Source organism: Corapipo altera, unplaced genomic scaffold, assembly GCF_003945725.1.
Source record: "Corapipo altera isolate COAL_440 unplaced genomic scaffold, ASM394572v1 360, whole genome shotgun sequence".
NCBI lineage: Eukaryota > Metazoa > Chordata > Aves > Passeriformes > Pipridae > Corapipo > Corapipo altera.
Window position 1 is genome coordinate 494,589 of NW_020885015.1, and position 19,622 is coordinate 514,210.

The 19,622-nt window shown below is 38.3% G+C and overlaps 1 protein-coding gene and 1 long non-coding RNA gene across 10 annotated transcripts in view; one reads left to right on the forward strand and one right to left on the reverse strand.

The window, feature by feature from the left end:
* NTNG1 (netrin G1) overlaps positions 1–19,622 on the forward strand; it is a 151,258-nt gene that overhangs the window by 77,355 nt on the left and 54,281 nt on the right. For all 8 annotated transcript variants that reach the window (XM_027667621.1, XM_027667618.1, XM_027667616.1 and 5 more), the window contains exon 4: positions 15,067–15,239. In XM_027667621.1, coding sequence (XP_027523422.1) covers positions 15,067–15,239 — 173 coding nt within the window. The remainder of the gene's footprint in view (positions 1–15,066; positions 15,240–19,622) is intronic.
* The window catches only part of LOC113958959, a 47,784-nt gene continuing 32,312 nt past the window's right edge, over positions 4,151–19,622 (reverse strand). For both annotated transcript variants that reach the window (XR_003531661.1, XR_003531662.1), the window contains 6 exons: positions 10,813–10,912; positions 9,595–9,715; positions 7,689–7,795; positions 5,232–5,337; positions 4,306–4,390; positions 4,151–4,189 (listed from right to left, as the gene is read on the reverse strand). This is a non-coding gene — a long non-coding RNA (uncharacterized LOC113958959). The remainder of the gene's footprint in view (positions 4,190–4,305; positions 4,391–5,231; positions 5,338–7,688; positions 7,796–9,594; positions 9,716–10,812; positions 10,913–19,622) is intronic.

Here is a 19,622-nt window from a genome sequence, read left to right on the forward strand (position 1 = left end):
TACCAGGGCTTTTGAAAAATCTCTTGCCCCTATTAAGACCACAAAAAAGGCCTACTCCCAAAGAAAAAGGTTCTGCAATTTAAATTTGTCTGAGTGTATGTTGTAACAGAAGAGAGACCTTTTAGAGAGTTGTGCAAATATTTGCTGTAATGCAAACATAGTTAATATAACACAAAGTCCAGTCTCAGTGCTCTGTATACAGGAGCTTCCCTCTAACTCCTAACGCATAAAATGTGTATTTTTTCATATCCTCATAAATTTAGCAGATTTTAAAAGAAACCAGGTTTAAAAATTCAGCTTTTATAACTAAATTAGTCAAACAAGAAAGAGAAAGAATTGCCCTGAGGTGTAGGGGAGATTTCATCCTAAGAAACTTGCCAGCAACAGCCCAGGGCACTTGTCCTGCCTTGTAGCCACAGGAGCCAGGGCCAGCAAGACCGAGAAGGCTACAACTGTTTTGTCCTGGCTGTTCTTGGAGTTCACAGTCTGCAGTGCATGCATCTCAACAGAATCCTGTTACAGACTAAGACTTTTTTTTCTCTTATTTTATCAAGTTCTTTATCTTCAGAGGTAGGTCAGCATCTGAAAACCCAGACAATATCATAAAGGGGTAAAACAGAGACAAAACGCAGGAGTGATTTGCATAGGAAAAAAAGGAATAGAAATGTTGTATTCTGAAAGCTACATTCAACTTCTGTTAGAAAATGCATGAACAGGTGCCAGAAGCTTGTTACCTTTGTGATATGATTATACTTGCCACTAAGTCATTTGGTTCAGTCCATTTGCTATATATCATGATAAATCTGTATATAGCAGAAAATCCACAAGTGCTGCCCTTTTCCTCTCCTGAGGTTTTTTGCTCGGTGTGAAAGCAGAGAACAGCTTTAACAAGATCTGGGGGCAATTCTATGTCCTGTGTAATGCTCCCCCCTCCTGGCTTGTGTAGGTCAACAGAAGGAAATGCTGAGCAGGCATGAGAATAAATGAGGAACAACAATGAACAGTAATGGTGGGGACAGGAGGTGATGACTGCTGTGGGCACCGTCCTAAATCCCGGTAGAGCTGTCTCCATCCTTCTTCTCTGCAACTCTGTCCGAGAGAGAGAACATAGCTATAAAACACATCAGACACAAACACCAACTCCTCCATCCCCAGAGTTATTACTTCCAAAAATATTTTCTAATAAAGTGATCATTATGTTTTTCTTCTTGATTTTTTATTTGCATAATTCAGGTTTCTCATAATTATGCCCAAGTTCATTAAAGATAAAGCTCTGTGTCATGCAGGCATTCTTATAAGGACACTCTCAGGGCACCTTGTCTCTTCCTACTTATCAGGTCTTCAGGACAAATACCTCTTCTTATTTTCAGTTGATGGCACCTCAGTTGATGTGCAAACAAAACCCAATTCATTTTGAACAGCACTCTTCTTATGCCCTGAAGAATGCTTTAATGGAAGGAAGCTCTTGTTCACCATCTGACTGTCTATGCCCCAAATCAGATCCTGTCCCATCTTACTAGATATGTTCCTTGTAATAGCCTGCTGCTTGAGAAATAGATGCTGCTAGACATCCCTGTATTAATGACTTTTTTTTTCAAATCCAGGCTCTTTCTTTACCTGCATCTGTTAGTTCTCCATTATTTTTCATAGAGCTATTTATTATATATATATATATATATATATATGCAAGCATTTTACTTCCAGATTAGATCATTCTTTGAGAACACAAACAGCCTGTATATTTTCCAGGGGAGTTTGATGCTGAGGAAGCCTGGTTGACATTTCAGGGGAAACTGAAAAGTTTGTATGGGATTTTAAAAACTGCGTTATGCAAGACAGAATTGCTAAAGTTTATTCTTCAGTATAAACATGTACTGATTGTTTCTGTCAGCAGTATTTCACAATTTGCTTTCCCCTCTGACAGCCTTACATTATTCATAACTTGCAATCTATTCCTTAAATTTTCAGTTATAAGAGTTTCCTGGCGGGGGTCACATAACATGAAGGGAAGTATTGATTTGAATCATTTAAAATATAAATGAAGTTGTTTAGTTCTTCTGGTACATGGAATATTATAGTCACTGGATCCAATTCGACCTCCCAGCATGTCTGTTTTTGTAGACAACAAAAACATGTTCCCAGCTTCTCAGTGGACAGTGCAGCTTCTGTGTGAACATTCTTTGATTTACCCAGTATTTGTTAAAAACAAACATGAATAATAAATGTTTCAGTGCACTTGAAGGCCAAAAGCAATCATTATTTTATTCACATCTGACATTAGGTCAGAATTTTAAGACTTTGCTTTAAAGCTACCAGCCCTTTGCCATCTAAACTTATCAAAGCAGTGTCATCAACCCCATTTCACAAAGACATACACAAAGCCTCTTGTCCCATGTCAGATGAGTTTGGGGCTAGGGCAAGTATTAGCCCCAATGGCAGACCTGTTTTGGTCCTGGGAGAAAACCAGTGTTGGTGGTACCACGATGGGCAGGCCTGTACACATGTCCATACATCACCTGCTTGCTGCTCCCAGGCCAATGCCAGAAGCCAGGTCTCCTCTCCCTTTCACCATTTGAGGTTCAAGAGCTCCTTTCCAGCTGCTTCTGATTAATGAATAGGACTGCCTAGCTCTGACCACCCAGCTCCAAGAAGACCAAGTCATCCATTAGGAGTCATACCCACAGACCATCTATGGTCCTTGTGGGCCCTTTCCAACTCAGAATATTCTGTGCTTCTGTGATTATCTCAAGTATTCTAATACTAAAAAGCCTTTAAAATTTTCCTGTCTTGTTTAATTCCACTGGCTTTAATATGAAATAATAAAACGTTTGCAGATCTAACCAGTTCAGTGGCTTCAAGATAACAATAAGTAGTGTCTATAATTAAACAGTAGTCATATGGTATTTTTGAAAAAGAAAGTAATCTTTCTCTACACAAAGTCACCAACTGAAATATATTAGATGAAAGAAGAATTGCTTTCCCAAATTAAAAAGAAAAGATACAGTTAGAACTTCATTTCCTGAACTGTTTAAAATTACTCACAACAAATAATTTCATTGTGCCAGTTGTTATACCAACAGGACTAGAGGTAAAGTGACCCAACAGCTCTTTTTCAGTATCTAAGTTAGCTAGAGGATGCTAAGTGCTTTTGACATACTTCAACAGCTCGCTTGTCATCTAGTTTTCTTCAGCAGGAGAAAGGATTAGTATTTTTGAAGTATGAATTATTCACAGAAGAAAATTCTATCTGGGATGGCTAAAAGTATTACTACATTAATAAGTAGTTTTGACTGATTTTTTTGAAAACTCAAAAAAGGCACAATTTTTCCTTTGGAAATATTGTTGTTTAAAAAAAATTTTCAAAAATAATTTCTAAAATTGGATTTAAAATCTGTAAATAAAACAACGCATTTCATTTGACACAAATTATTTTTTTCCTCCAGTTTTTTTCAGTTCAGTCAGTGAACTAAAAAATCAATTATTTACATGGCACTACTGGCAAATAATTCGTATCATAATAATTCCAGAGGGAATTATTCTGTGACAAGGAGCTTATACTGAATGGATTTTGAAAGTTAAAAAATTGAGTCTAGCATGATAAACAATGAGAAATGTTGTTTGTTTTTTTAACTTTTCTCTTTTAAGTTATGACCTCCAATTGAGACAAAAAACTAAAAGAAAAGAAATAAAAAAGGGACAATAAAAGTTGTATGTATTTTGAAGTGGATTGGGAGTGTCTGCTTTGGTAATAAGCAACTACCAATTCCCAATTATTTTAGATGGAGCTGTGAGGCTTAAGCTTTTTGAAAATCAACCCTAATGAAACACGAGAAAACACCAGAACAAAACCACTTTTGAAATATTTAGTCAGCATTAGTTGCTCTGAACAGTTCATTATGCACCCTCGGCTTTTATAGTTGAATCATGAATACCTCGGAACACGCTCCAGAAAAGAACAGAGCTGCTTTATGCCTTATAATTATCCTTAAAGTTCAAGTTCAGCAACATGATTTTTCAAAAAGGGATCAATTAACCTGCCCTCGCAGTAAGCACGTTCTTCTCCTTCGCCCGTGTGAGCGGCACCACGCGGAGGCAGCGGCAGGACCCGGCAGAGCGCGGTGGGACGGGGCCAGCGCTCCGCACGCAGCGGCTGCCCTGCGCTCCTTGCTTCTTGGTAATCATGGCATCACTGCAGAGGGAGAGGGGCGATTCCAAGGCCTTAAAGTCAGGAATACCAAGGAGTAATATCAGCTATAACCAGCAGAACAGCAAACCACTGACAGGGAACAGGAGGAAACAGTTTACCTGTGTGAAAAGGTGCCTTTCAGAGTGGTTGCAACGATGAATCTTGGGCAATGGCTTCTGTGCAGATGAGGAGCGAGGAAGAAGTCTGAAAAGACAAATATTAAGCTATTTATCAGAATCAAGCATTAGTTTTTGGCTAGGCTGTGTCCTCATAATTTAATGATAATTTACATATTTGTTATATAAAAGTATCCATGAAGAGGCCATTAAATCATATGTGAAAAGTTTTCACATCTGGATTCTCAGGAATCGCAAAAGAGAACCTGAATTACATTTTTGCTTATGCCCTCACCTACCCTGGTTTTTCTAAATGTCCAGTCAGTGCCTAGACATCTCATGGTGATATTGAAAATAAAAGAGTGCTTTTATCAGTATTTCTTTACCTTTCCCTAATATATCTCCTATAGAACAAGACAGATAAAAGAAAGGAAATCTGATTTTGTCTGTTTAAAGCACTTGAATCCTGGGCTTTTCAGGGACTGTTAGGTTGTATGTAGCTATTTATTAACAGAATTTACTGGAATGAGAACTCAGCCTTTGTTCTCTACGTGTGCTTTATTGCTGGTTGTGTGTATTGGTGGTACACCTGAAGCAAAAGGCAGCCAACATATATAGCAAAAAACCCAAGGATATTTTCAATAGACCTTTTATCTTTGGAGAAAAGTCTGACTCCTTTCTGGCTGTTTTTAAACAGAAGTGCAACTTCCTGATCAACTGCCCAAATCTTTCCTGCTGGCTCCTGTCCCTTGCTCCAGCTCCATTTCCTTGCACATCCTGCATGAATCCTGTTGCTGCAGGAGCCTGCTCAGTGGGGGGGATCACAGGAGCTGCCATGAGTTGACTTGAACCAACAGCTCTGAAAGGGTTAAACAACCTCCTGTGAAATATTCTGCTTTGTGTTTGCTTTTCTCTCAACTACAACCCACCTTCTTCTTGGAAACAATTTTTCCATGGTCTTGGTGTTTTTTTGGAAAGGAGGTGGAAGTCTCATCAGAGCTTTGTTTGATTTGTAAAATCCCCTCACCTGCAGACCTAAACAGAACAAGAGGGGTTAAAAGCAGAGCTAGTCACAGCAGATGCCTATCAGAGAATGAGCAAGAGAGAAGGTTCCTCACTGAGTCCTGATAACCAGCACCCAGAGAAAAACCTTTTCTGTTACTGACAGGACCTTGCTACCCATTGCATTAAAGCTATCAGAGAGATCTCACTTTGTCAAGTGATACCTGGTGTCCGAAAGTCAGTGTATGTGGGGTTGGCTATTCTGCACCTCTTCCCTGCCCACATGCAGGATCTCACCCTACCAGCTGCTGTGGGGGCCAGTCCTTGTGCAGGACACCCGTTGAGGACAGCAGGGTGTCTCTGCCCTGAGCCAGGGCTTACACCCACTGCTTCTCTCAGGAGTATTCCTCAGAGTAGCACAAGGCATATTGTCTCTCCCTTGGAGGCAACCAGTTTCAGTCCGTACGCCACTATTCTATATATACCATCTCTGCAGCAGTGACTACTAGGGGCACATTTGAGCTTTTAAATGAGTCCATGGGAGGTCTCTTAAACAAAAATGCTTTAAAATCTTTTGAAAAGAGCAGCAGACGTACTGCTTCACAGAACTGGTTTCCCTGGTGTTGAATTCTGCGCGCACCATGGATATTTTTATGCTGCTTTTCTCTATTATAGTCCTCAAAAAGTTACCAAAATCAGTATGAAATTAACCTTGCTTGTTTCTCATGTAGCAGAAACACTGCTCTCCTGCCAATGTCTCATGAAAATACTTTATTCCCTGCTGTGACACAATAGGTGCTACACCCTGAGTCATTCTCTAAGCTTAAAGTAAAGGTATTTCTGCTTCAGTCAGGTCCATCCAACATTGATTGTGGACACAAATTTGTAACAGCTCACTTTAGGGTATTGCTGCGTGAGAGAATAAAATTTCCCCCACTGTAGACAGTTAAACAACATTTTTGAATGGTATTGTAGGCATGTCCACTTGGATGGTAATTTAATGACCACAGTTCTAGACCTCCCACACAACAAATTGTTCCTTTTCAGTGTTGTGCTGAGAAAAAGAATTCAGGATACCAGCTGGCAGCTGATGCTGTGAAATACTACTTACAAATAAAGACAGGAAATTTGGTGTAATCACTAGCATCTTAGAGCAGTTTTCTTGGGATTGCTGCTGAGCAGATGTAAGACTGGTATTTATTAATTAAATTAAACCCAGGAAAATTGGTTTCTCAATAAACTTAGAAGTGGTGATGCACATTAGCAAAATGCTGGGAATTTCCAATCTAATGTTCAGATTTGTATTGGGAGAAAAGAAAACAGTGACTCCTAAAGACTTCTTAATTTCTGTTTTTAAATTTGTAAGCTATAAAATTTTGCAATGATATATTGATCCGCCATTTATCAGAGGTTTGTGTACCACATTCTTAAAAATCTACCAGGTTGCGGTACAGACTTTTACACTTGCTGTGATAAAGTGGTTGAATTCTGCCAGGTGGTATTACAGCAATTAAAATAGAAGGTGTGTTTTGGGTATCTGTTCATGTCTATAGACTTGTTGATAATGACTTACTGCCTAATAATGGATGGCAAACTACGGCTGGCTAAGCAGGATATTGGACAGCAGCAAAAAATTTAAAATAATAAAAAACTTTTCTTCCTTAATATCCTGATAGCAATGAGCAGTTGTCAAATCTCAGATGCTGTGCTTAACTTCTTTGCACTATCAAATGGATTATGGCAGGGTGCTGCCAAGCAGACTTTGTTATTCCAGCTGGTGAGGAGAGAGAGATGCATTCCTGTCCCAGTAGCCTTTGTCTCTCAGATACACAGCAGTATGGGAAGTGAGGTTATTCAGGTTTTTAGTGTCTCCTAGCTTTTCTTGATAGTTGGAGCAAACCAATGAAAACAGGAGATACATCATGACAACTCAGAACACCTTAACTGTGTAGTACCTCTGCAGCACGTGCTTCCCCCTCTGCCATCTCGTCCCTTCTATGTATCAAGACATTGATTGCAGTGTGAAATACAGCAACTTAGTGGGTGAGACTAAAGGGATTCCAGTGAGAAAGAAGGAAATCTCAAGTGAGAGAGAAGGAAAAAGAAAAACTAATTTTTGAGAAAAGGCAGTGGGTGTTTTTTCTTAATTCTTCTTTGGTAGTCTGGGAGCCTCCCAAACAACCACTAGTGTTAAATGATCAGTTGGTAGCACTGGAAAAAACTGTCATTATTGGTCTTCATCTTAGCTAGAGATTTTGCTTCCGCTCTGAGAGACATGACTGCCATTGTGCCTATTCAGCATCCTTCATGTAGATAAGAAAAGCTTCCTATTTCTGAAGTTAAAGATTAGAGCAAAATGGATGCATAGAAACAATGTAAAGTACTGGCATCCTACCCTCTCAGCAGTCCTGTCCCTAAGCACATCACACCTGGGCTCCTTATCCTCCACTGACTCCCAGTTTCCATCCCATGCTTATTCAAGATCTTGGACCTGCCAGTGAAAATTATAAAAAGATTATCTGCCATTATCTAAAAATACAGCCACCAAGCCTAGGATAATATGAATGAAAGCTGGAAACAAATTAGGCCTCATTTCAGGCAGTGCAAACTAACATAAATTCATTGAATCTACAGGAGCCAGATGGATTTACATCAGCTAAGAATCTGGCAAATTGTGTTCACGAGTGAAATTATTTGCAGAACATGCTGCTGGCAAACCCTAGCAGATTTTATAGCCACTCTTTTTATTGACACATTTCAATGAAAACTAATATCTCTGAAGAAAAAAAGCAAAAATGAATGTTTAGGAAGGGAATGGAAGTTGGTTCTCTTCAGCAGCTAACAGCGGGTATATGTTCAGACATTTATTTCTGCTTTAACACTTAGAGAATATGAAATCAAAGTTAGAAAAAGCATGTGCCCATGCCACTTGACTAGGTTTATCCAAGTATTTAATATTAAGGATGAGTATTTTTTTATGTGGTAAACTGAAATAACTCAGAATTAGCTGTTCTGTTCTACTAGACATAAGCAACAGTGGATTATTTTTAGACTTTGGATCTAAGAGACTGAAGAAAGTGAATATTTTCATATCTGTTGATCTGTAACATTTTTTATCTAGCCACAAAATCAGAACAGTTTCACATGCTTAAATACTGAGGAGTTTGCTCAGGGTACTGACTCCTCCTTTCTGTCTTTGTGATGAGTGCTGTTGATGTAGCCTGTAAACATTTTCAGTTGCCTCTGTTTGTCTGGAAGGATGTCATCTGGTAAACTACTGCATTTCAGAAACATTTAGAGCTTATTTGGCAAGGTATGGTAGCTTGTGGTCCTCTGTCTGAAAGTGGCAGGGGAAAAGGAGCAGCAAGGCAGAAGGACCTGCCCCACTAATGTTTCCCTTCAGAAGGAAGACAATGTGCATCTATCAGACAATGTACTAATCAAATACAGGTTGAGATATAAATTGGTCAGTAATGATCTAATAGTTCTTACTTGTATTGGCCAGGATTTACTTGACAGTATATAGAAATGTTTACTAGCTTATGAACACAATAAATCTTATATTAAATTTAGCACTTGCATTCTCTTAATGTTGGGCTGGCTTAGTGCAAACAGTGGGCAATACTATGCCCTGAATGCTTTCTGTGAGCCTTGGGACTGCAGGAAAGGGAATTATGCTGCCCTTTTGGATTTTGTTGTTGTCTTTTTTTTTAATTTCAAGCTCTCCGAACTGCTTGGAAGTAGGCCACTGAGAAAGCAAAGCAAACATGTTCTCTGCCTAGGCTTTGCTGTTCCCCACTAGATATATTATATTCAGCTGAGGGAGAATAAGAAGCTATTTTCCCCAATTTTCCATACTGCCTGTGGGAGTCTAATTCAATTTCCTCCCAAATTTAGCAGTGAAAACGAAACAGTGAAGAATAAAGTTGAAGAGGCTTCTGTAAATCTCTGGATTCTAAGGTACTAAGGTGCAGCAGGATTACTGAGCGCAGGTTAAACTTCTTTTCTAGCCACAAAGCTACTTACAGATTTAAGAAGCTTAAAAACCTGATCCAACACTAGTCCTTGCTTTGCAAATGAAAGAATAATATATCTACCTATAAAAAGTTATATTTGTTATTACTGAATTTGTTTATCCTTTATTATTGATTTAGCCCTATTCCACAAAGGACTTTTTTTTCAGTGGGAGATTATGATGTATTAGATAAATTCAGGGAAAAGGACAGGGAAAAAGACCGCTGATCAGCAGAAGGCATTTCCAGAAATAAACAAGTGAAAAAGAGGACTCACATTTCATTACTCTCACTGCAGTGTCTACATTTTACCAGCAGACCATAGGGATCTTGTTTCTAAATTCCAGAAAAATATGTAGTGCCTTCTTTGGAGTTTGATTCCTTACAGCAGCGTGGACCTAAGATATTCATATGACTCAAAAAAAAAGAGAATAGAAACCAGAATTTACTTTTCTGCTTCACGTGAACATTTGTTCAGCAGACCTACTTGCAGCCAACAACCCATGCCATTTTCTGATTGTTAACCATCCTTAGGGGTTTTTTGTACCCTTTTAGCTCAGAACTTCTTCAGATGGGTAGTCCCTACAGTGAGCACTGGTAGCAGAGATTGCAGTAATTGTCGTTATAACTTTTATGTAAGCGTGTTCTCACTGTCTGTTGCATCCTCACAGAAATAAATTGGCCAGCAGTCATTTTATTTCTTCATGACAGTATCCTTTATACTTTTTTCATCCCCACAAAATCTATTAAGCATTGGAAATTAGGATAAGGAACAGCATACTTTGTGGGTTTTTTTGACATGACATGGAAAAATCTTACAATATAATGAATAATAATATTCAGCAAATGTGAGCCTCAATGAAAACATGTTCCACTTGTTAGAAAAAATTAAAGGAAAATCAGACTTATTCTAAGTATTTTCATGTTGTTTACCTTGCACACTCAATGGTGCAAAAGTTTTGTAATTTACCTGTACTTACAGTTTCTCAAGTTATGCTGAATTTGCCTCATAAAGAGTCAAAAAAAATTTAAAATCTGAAAAATAATGAACCATCAAAGCTGGTTTTACCAAAAGATTTCATGGTATATTGTAAAGGTGCTTATATTTTGACTTTCACTTTCTCAACCTACATCTCTCCTCTAATTCAAATGTGTTTGTAATGTGGAATTTTCATCTTTGTCTAGATTATATTAGAAAACTAAATCTCACTGGTAAAGCTGCCTTAAGGTCATTAGTAAGCTTGAGAGGCATAATGTAGATGACAGCCTTAACACATTTGATGTCATGAAAATCATGGCCAAGTCCTTTAGGACCACTGTAACAAGGTGCTGGAAGTAGTTGCTAGCACCGAGGAGCTGACTAAGGCTCCTAACATTCCTAGGAGTGTTTTAAAATGCCTAATTAAAACTGTACAGGGATGGTATTTTACAATATGTGGGCAGGAACGTGAAGAGCAAACATACCAACTCCTCTACAAGTTCAGGCTTTGCTTACCTGGGAGCAGAGAGCCGACTCGTGGCATGTAAAAGCAAAGGGTCTGGGCAGAAGTCTTCCAAGTTGGTTTTAAGTTGATTTTCCAAACTTTGGCGATGACCTAGAATGATTCAAAGATGTTTCTAAGCGAGGAACATATGGCTAGTCGTTAAAAATGTATCAAAGAGCTTCTCTTGTCTTTCTTTCTCATGAATGATCTCTTCAACATCAACGATCCCCTCACGTGCCCCCCAGTCTGTTGGTTGGCACTCCCATGCGAGAGCGTCAGCACGCTATTAGCAATTACCTTGGTGATATTTACAGCATTTTAATGTCAGTTGTCTGTATGTAAATAGAGTCTGTGAGGAACACAGTGCACCCAGGGCTCCCACTACAACAGCACTGCTCCTTCAGCACGCCAGAGTGCTTCCTGCGCCTTATGTAACTGCCAAAAATATCATTTCAGTTGCTTTATGACAAAATAATGAGTCTGTCAGAGATGAGTGGTCAGAAAAACAAATTTGTTCTCCCACACAATTAGAGTTTATAGCGTTGGACAGCAATATCAATCTCCAGCAATTCCAAATTGAATTTGCACGTTGAGGGAAATGTGTTCTTGCGTGTGCTGTAACCAAGCTGCTTAGCAGGGAGAGTCCTCACAGGTTGAACTGGAAAGATGGATATCAGCCGTGCTGTAGCAACGTCAGAGTGGAAGTTTCCAAATGCAGGCAAGTATTGTGGAGCAGAGGCATTCACTTGCACAAGCTCAACACTGGCAGAGCTGCCCCCCACCTGGAGCAATAAAAAAAAAAGGCTGGAAAAACTGTCACCAGACATAATAGGCAGATAGCTTTTCCCTTCAGGTAGAAAGCTATTTCAAGGCCTGCATCTCCCCATATGTGACCTAATTGTCCATGGAGTTGTTGATATTTATAATCATGGACTTCCAACATTCTTTGTAAAGTCATACAAGCATTAGACCTCAGCAGTGCCATTTACAGTGAGCATGTACTGTATCTCAAAACTGCACTTTACCCTTAACATCTGCTGTGTCCTTACATGAGATTTTGCCCTTAGGCTGTTTGCCAGTGCAGTGCACAGGCTGCAGCATACGTCCTCCCACGTTTGCCAGACCTTAACCTGTATTCTCAAACCTGCTGTACTTATTATAGCTCCCTCTATCGTAAACCTACTTGGTGTGCCAAGCAGCTGCTACCCACCCACTGCTACCCAGTAATTGCATTTCTGGACGTGTATACGTAATACCTCACACAGGACTTTGGCTTTTTTCTTTGGATTTCAAGAACTGTATAGGCACAAAAAATATTGTCATCTGGAACTCAATACACAGGATGTCAAATCAGTTCTTTAGGTTTTCAGAACTCCTCCATTCTTATACATGCAGCCAGAGCGACAACATTCTGCTAAGGGGAGGATCAACAAAGGCTATATGAAATTTGGTGTTGAATGTGCTTTGTATGTAAATCTCATAAACCTTTTGTTCCTATCTCAGATTTAAAGCAATAACAGCTAGGAACTACCTTCAAAGCAAGTGTTTAATGGTACCTAGGATTTTCAGTAATAATTTATCATCATGGATATTCTATAAGGTAACAAAATATTTCCTTACCTCCGGAGTACAAAAGAAAGGTAACCTTCCTTAAAAAAGAGCTGAACTTGGGCAGTCTTCCACGGGAAGTTGATGTCCTCATCCTGACAGTGATCTGCTTGGAGTCCAAGTCAGCTACCAGATCAGTGGTGCTCAGCTGATTGACAGCTGAAATGCCAAAGGCCTAGACTCTGCTGCTTTGTTTTCACACCACTCACAATTCAGTGTATCTCATCACTAGAGTGGTTCTCTCATGGTCCATCTGGATGGTACTTTTACCTAATTAGTCTTCTTTCCATAACCTTAAATATTTCTATTTTTCTTACTGCTTATCCTACAGATAGAATTAACTTTTTATTGTACTCTAGTCATCTCTTAGCCTTGCTATGCACATTTACTTCTTTCAGTCATTCAGAGAAGTCAGTCCCTCAAGCACAACAGACATTTCTCTTTGCAAAAGTCTCTAAGACTGTGCATATGTACACTCTGATGAGGTCCCTGGGACAGATTGCCCAGTTCCTAGTGCAGCCTTCCTAAGGAAAGGCTCCACATACACCACAGAATTTGATACTGGCTTAGTTTTCCCCAGACGTGGTACCTTCCACGTTGCTTTCTATAGATGCTTTTTGTTCTCTTTCAGTGTCAGCACTGTCTACAAGCAAAACCAAGGATCAGTCTATCTCTCCAGGAACAAGACAAGCACAGCATCTAAGAAGTGCAAAGAGATTTTGCACAAGGTTTTCTGACACAACCATTCTTTATTTTTGGGTGCTTATTAAAAGAGCTGTGCACATTTACACCCATTAGCAGATGGACACACATTTATTCTCCCCCACCTCTGTTCCCCTACCAGTCTGCAGCACCCTTTCAGAGCTCTAGGAACTACAGCTTTTCCTCAGAATCAGCCTTTTTTTTTCTTCTTGCCTAGAGCAGTTTGCTGCCTCTGACACTGATGAGTCCCTACAATAAAACAGAAATCTCCTACTGAAAGAAATCCAGTCTCTTCCTTTCTCTCATTTGTTCTAGTAACTCCACAGTTACTAGAACAGTTACTCCTGCTTTTCTCCTCTGACCCTATTTTTTGGTCTTGTTATTATTGTACATCTCTCCTGTTTGGAGTCTTCCATTTTCATATTTGTGTGGACAGTAAATTCACCCATTGCTTTTCTTAATAGCAGTTCTATTTACTAAAATCTTCAATCTCTATGTGAATAGGCATATCTCATCCACTGACACCCAGACAGGCATCTTTCATTCTGCAGTGGCCAGTCATTGAAAATTCACAACTGATTTAGTCCTCAAGCACCAATATTTTGGACACTGTACAAAAATGACTCGCTCTTTCTGTTGTCTAGCATATTCAATACATTTTGGCAATTTTCAATTTTAAAGGTGCTGAACATGTTTTTCTTTAGCATGAGCATTGTTCAAATAACAGCAGTTTCATCTGTCTCGTTTCTAGCATTGAGAAGAATGATCCACCATCTACTGTATTATATATTCTTAGGGATTCTCTCCAGCAGCCACTTATGACAACTCCAAGCTTGTTTTACCCTGGGGATATATACGTATGTGGCCAATTGCTTCAGGTCATATTCCTTCCAAATGGAAGTCAGCTTGACAGCTGTTAATTTGCACTCGGCCATTCCATGTTTTGTTTTGCTCTAATTATTGGTCACTGTATGGAACAGGTGACAAATGCCCACCTGAGAATCCTTTAAATCACTAGATGTACAATCATGAGGAAAACAAACAGGAAAGGTCGTTAAATACTAGTTTTCTCTCCAGCCCCCAACAGAAAGAGATTTGAGCTGACTTTGACATCTGTTGGAAAGGGATGGAAAGAGGTGACAATGCCTTACTGTTTATGAAACTAACTTCCCATTCTGTAAGTGTCCCAGTTTCAGGGAAAGAGGGGAATTTAAAGAAAATACAATTGTTCAGAGACCAGATGCAGCATCCGGTTTATCTAACGATTTTGTCACAAGGTTCAATTAGGTGTTCTTTCCCAAGTAAAACTAAGTGTGCCTACCAAAATATTTCCTCTGACCTTCAGCGACGTCAGCTATATCAAATTACAGTAGGAAATTTTTTTTTCCTTTCGGAGCAAGATAGTACTTGCTGAACGAGAATAGCACTTGCTGAACAAGAACAGCAAGACACTAGTTTCTGAACAAGAATGGCAAGACATTATTATAGTGAGCTTCCCTTCTACCAAAGCGTGGCATTGCAGAGGATATTTAACTGAAGTCTGTTTTCTCAGGGCCTAATTTGGATCTTAATTTGGGCCAGATTCTCTAAGGACATGAGCAGAGCACTTGTTTTGTTCCTGGGAATAGTGAATAACTCTTGAATTCCTACAAGATTATAGACCAGTCTGTAGTAAAAATTATGAATAATTTAGTTGCTCTCTGTGGAGCTGAATTACTGAAAACAAGAAAGGATTCAGCATCTTAGAGTCGTGGTGAAATTTCTACTTTTAGACCTGTGCAAGCTGAAGATACTGCAACTTGCTATTTACAAAGCATGGCAGAACAATACTACAGCCACAACACAGAGATCAAGTGGTTGCTGTAGGACATGCTTTTCTAAGATGATCTGAACTCAAACCCGCCTCACCCCTAAATAATATCCCACTTTGTTTTATTTTTGCCTTTTAAAAATAGGTGTAAGTGCAACCTTCATGCTACTGGCTGTAAAGAAGAAAACAAAAGACTACTTTGTGAATGTGAGCATAACACAACTGGCCCAGACTGTGGAAAATGCAAGAAGAATTACCAGGGCCGACCATGGAGCCCTGGTTCTTATCTGCCTATACCTAAGGGCACTGCTAATATCTGTAAGTAGTTTTGTATAATAAGGATATTTCATTATTATAATTCTGCCCCATATCATGACTCTGAAGAAAGATTAATGCTGGCAAAAGTTTGTCATTTCTTTATGACTCAGTGTGTATAATTGAACAAGGTGTCAATTTGCAAGTGTTAATTCTAAGTATGCATCATCTGTGCCCTCACATGGTTGTAAATAACTTACATGAGAACTGGATGTTTGTATCCATAGACGTATCTGTGGACACTGTACAGAAAGGTCTAAGGAATGAAAAAATTAGGACTCTTCACATAAAAAACACACAGAGGAGAGAAAACAGTGCAAATATCTGTGCAGTACTGCTCCAGCCACAGTGACCTCAGCTCTCCATTCATACATCCTTATTGCCTTGAGATTGGAAACACTCTCAGCTCAACATGTGAGATGAGGTCCTTGCTCATTTTTTGTCCATTCAAGAAAGTGAAAAAAACCCACAGACCAATTTTTTCAAATTAATAACTAAAGATCTAAAGGTTGGGAAATATTTACCCAATGGTGACCTGCAGTCCAGATTCATCTGCACTCTTTTAGATCTTGTAGATCAAGAGGGAAAGCAAGGGCTAAACCTAAGGTTTTATATCTGCTTGGTTCCAGCTAGCAGCCATTCAACAACACACACACACTCACTATTCCAGCACACTTTCATATTATCCAGAGGAGTAAGTTACTGTCAGCTGCTTTTCCAGGTCCTGGACAGGATTGGGTCAAAAAGAATATGGTGGTGAAAGAGAGGGCACAAAGACAAGTATGAGCATCAGTTCTCACTTTCCTGCACATATGAAATACACAGTGACTCAGAATCCTCCTGAACTGAGTAACAACAGACTTAAATTCCTTTGAAGAAAGGATTGAAAATGAGAATAAACCTTTTGACAGAAGTTACTAGCTATTTTTAAGAAAGGAGTGCACAGTTTTTCCCTGATTAAAAGCAAAACATTCATTTTAGAATATGAGAATGTAACATTTATTGAAAAGTTATTTGGGAGAAACAGAGCTATGAACTGCAGTTGAATGAAAAGTTTAAAACCAGGAACAGTGTGCAATGCTCAAAATGTTATCTAAGACTTCAAAGCAGCAGCTGTGAAGAATCAAAACTCAGAAATGAAGATCATAGGAAGCAGGACCTTATCAAGTAAAATGTGAGAGTAATAGACCAAGTAACAAACCATGAAGTGTGGGGGCATGAAATTACGATAAAATTCTTACTGAGCAGAAAAAAAAAATGAACTTCCAAGAAGCCGGGGAAAAACATTTTGTAAGAGTATTCACTTTTTTCACATATAAAAAGTGAGTGTGGCTCACAGAATTAATAGTTTAAAGCTATGTTTGGGAAAAATTGTGAGATTTACCAGGTTGATTTTATCTGTATATTTTTACATAGACACACATACATATGTATACACATACATACATATTTTATAAATATATGTATACATAAAAAAATGCATCTGCTACCCCAGCAATCATCTAACCTAGTGACAAGATACATCTGAACATGAAAACAGGGTTCTTGCTAAATGCAGCTTGCTGTGTCAGTTACCTCCTTTCCAGGAGTTGAGCACACACCAGACGGAACATTGGAATTAGCGCCCACCTAAAGGATGTCTGAAGCATCTGAAATTAAAACAACTTTATGTTAAAACCACATTAGTGAATTTCATCAGATACACAGTTAGGTCAAAAATCAAAACGTTTCACAAATAATAGGCAGTCATTTCTGAGTTTTATTAGTATTACTATTATGATGATAACATCATGAAAACAGAACCTTGTTGGAGCTGACGAACACTCCACGTCCCCTCAAATCCTGACTTCAGCAATGATCAGCAGCAGGAATTTATGGCAAACAGGAAGAAGCAGGAAGGATTTATTCTTTGCCTTCTCAGTCACCAGCAATAAGCTGGCTTTTTGAGCTGGACCCTCCATCATAATCGCAGTGTTTGCTCGCTGCTGAGTAGCAGGAGAGACCCAGCTGATATAAGCTTGATTTCAGTGATATGTTATGGCAATACATTTCACATTTTAATGAGACAATGAGTGAAAGGTATATTGTTTGTTTTAAATGTTTTTAAATGGTTAAGCCTGTACCTCCTCAGATAGGAAGGAACATAGAATAACACAACCCTATTTAGCTCTGTTATACCATGTATCATGACATAGACTTGACATTATCCACTCCAATTTTCTAAATGACAAATCCTGGTCTGTTTCATCTTACCATAAAACTGTGCCACATCTCTGGTCATCTGTGCTTTCTTGATCTCTTCTGGTTCCATGGTGTGATTTTTTTTAGGTTATTTATTTGGTTAAAACATTTCTTCTGGCATGAAGGCTGGCATAAGCAACAGATTATATGATAAAGGAGTTAATTCAGAAACATCATGCTTAAGTTCCTTCAAAATACTTCTTAGGTGTACATCTCCTTATGGCAATTCTTGTTAGATATCATTTACTTCAGATGATGACAAACATTGAGAAGGTTCCTCATATTGTGAGAATCTCTCTAACCGTCTTTGTTGTGAACATCAGTGAAAACAATTAATTAAATTCAATATCAATTTAAATTCCATTAAATTATTAAATTCAATATTCATTAAACCATTTAATTCAATATTAAATTATTAATTAACCATAATATTAATTAATAATACCTTGACTGCTTGTCTTCCCAGTCATCTCTCTGGGAGGCCTCCTGCTTCTACTGTGGCTATTTTAACAAAAAAGAATTATTAACTTTTGTGTCTGTAGAAAGTTGATTCTCAAAATACTGTGGTTTATATTTAAATTGACAGATTTTATGCTTTTTTCCTCCCTATCTTTCTTCATTGAGAAGACTTACACTTTTGAAGGGTGTCTTTCCAAAATCATCTACATTCTACTGTTTTCAATTTGGGATTTGGGTTTTTTAGCTTAAAAGAGAGTTGATTTTTATAATTTAAAAAAAAAATGAGTTATATGTGATTATTCTGAGTCTCTCATACACTTTGTCTCCAGCTTGCCTCCATGCTGTTTGCATTATATCTTTTTAGATGTTCTTTTCATTTTTGTTTTAGCTAACTTCCTCATTTTAATCTGCTCGCTCCTCGCTCTCTCAAGCTTAAATATTACTGCAGTGGATTTTTTTTATCCTTTTCCTTCTCAAAAACATGTTGACTTTCAGTCCAGAAGTGGTTCTCTGATAACTACTTCTTGACTTGGGTCCTATGTACCTCCTCCAGAACTAAATCAGCTTTTCTTCTTGTGGGTTGTCTGATTACTTGCTACAAGCAACATCATTTATGGTATGTAAAAGCTTCATGTCTTTTGTCACTTTCTGAATTAAGGCCTTATGTGTTGGAGCATATGAACTTTTGCAGTATTGTGTAAACTCTCTGCACAGCCAATGTAATTTTCCTTACTCTGTTGCCTTTATGTTACCATCTCCATCATGTGGTCAGCAATGCAGCCCTAGCATTATACCCTCCCTAGTCAGGTGTGAATTCTGTAAATAGTTGCTGAAACATGTTGATAGAAGTAGCTTATCTGGTTTGAGCCTAAACTTCCCTTCATATATTACTTCAATTCCCTAGGGACACTTTATATAATCGAGTAATACAGTCTCCCAGTAATACATCCTTTCTCCAATTTTAAAAGTCTGTTTTTTCCATCTAAGGGAGTGAATGTATCTTAAATAAGACACAGTTAAAAATGGTTGTATAAATGAAACGCTCAATTTTTTTTTCTTTTTTTCACAAAATAAAAAGATACTTTTTCTTGAGATTCTCTGAACTTGGGAAATTTGCTCAGCTTCAACAAGAAGCATAATGTCCATTTCCAAATCTTTCCCAACTATAACTTCTGTTGTTTTCGTTGTTCTGTTTCTGCCATTTTTTGTGACCAATAAGACTTTATCATACCTTTTCAAGGTACAGCTCATGAAACACAAGCCATTCCAGATTATTCTGCAGTCAAAGCATAAACCTTAATATAAAACTGTTTTCTGTGTCCTTCTCATTTAAAGTCATCATGAGTTTTTCAGGAGAATGCAAAACATTTTTCCATGATTGACCTGTGAAAGATAGTGAGTACTCTGTTGTTTACTGGCACTAACAAATACAGTATTTCTGCATTTGTCTCCACCTGACATTTATTTTATATTTTCACTCTATTTTATTGACTATTTTGTGATTACATTCATTCCCTTTTGCTGCCACATTCTGTGGATAGTTTTTTCTGCAGTGTGTTTTGACACACAAAGTGAACTTATTGAACTTCTCTAGACTTGGTATTACAGGATAGTTTTTCTCCTCAGCAGTTGTATGTGTCTGACAGCACTAGCCCTTTTCTTCCTCCTCTTGTTTAGATCATCTTT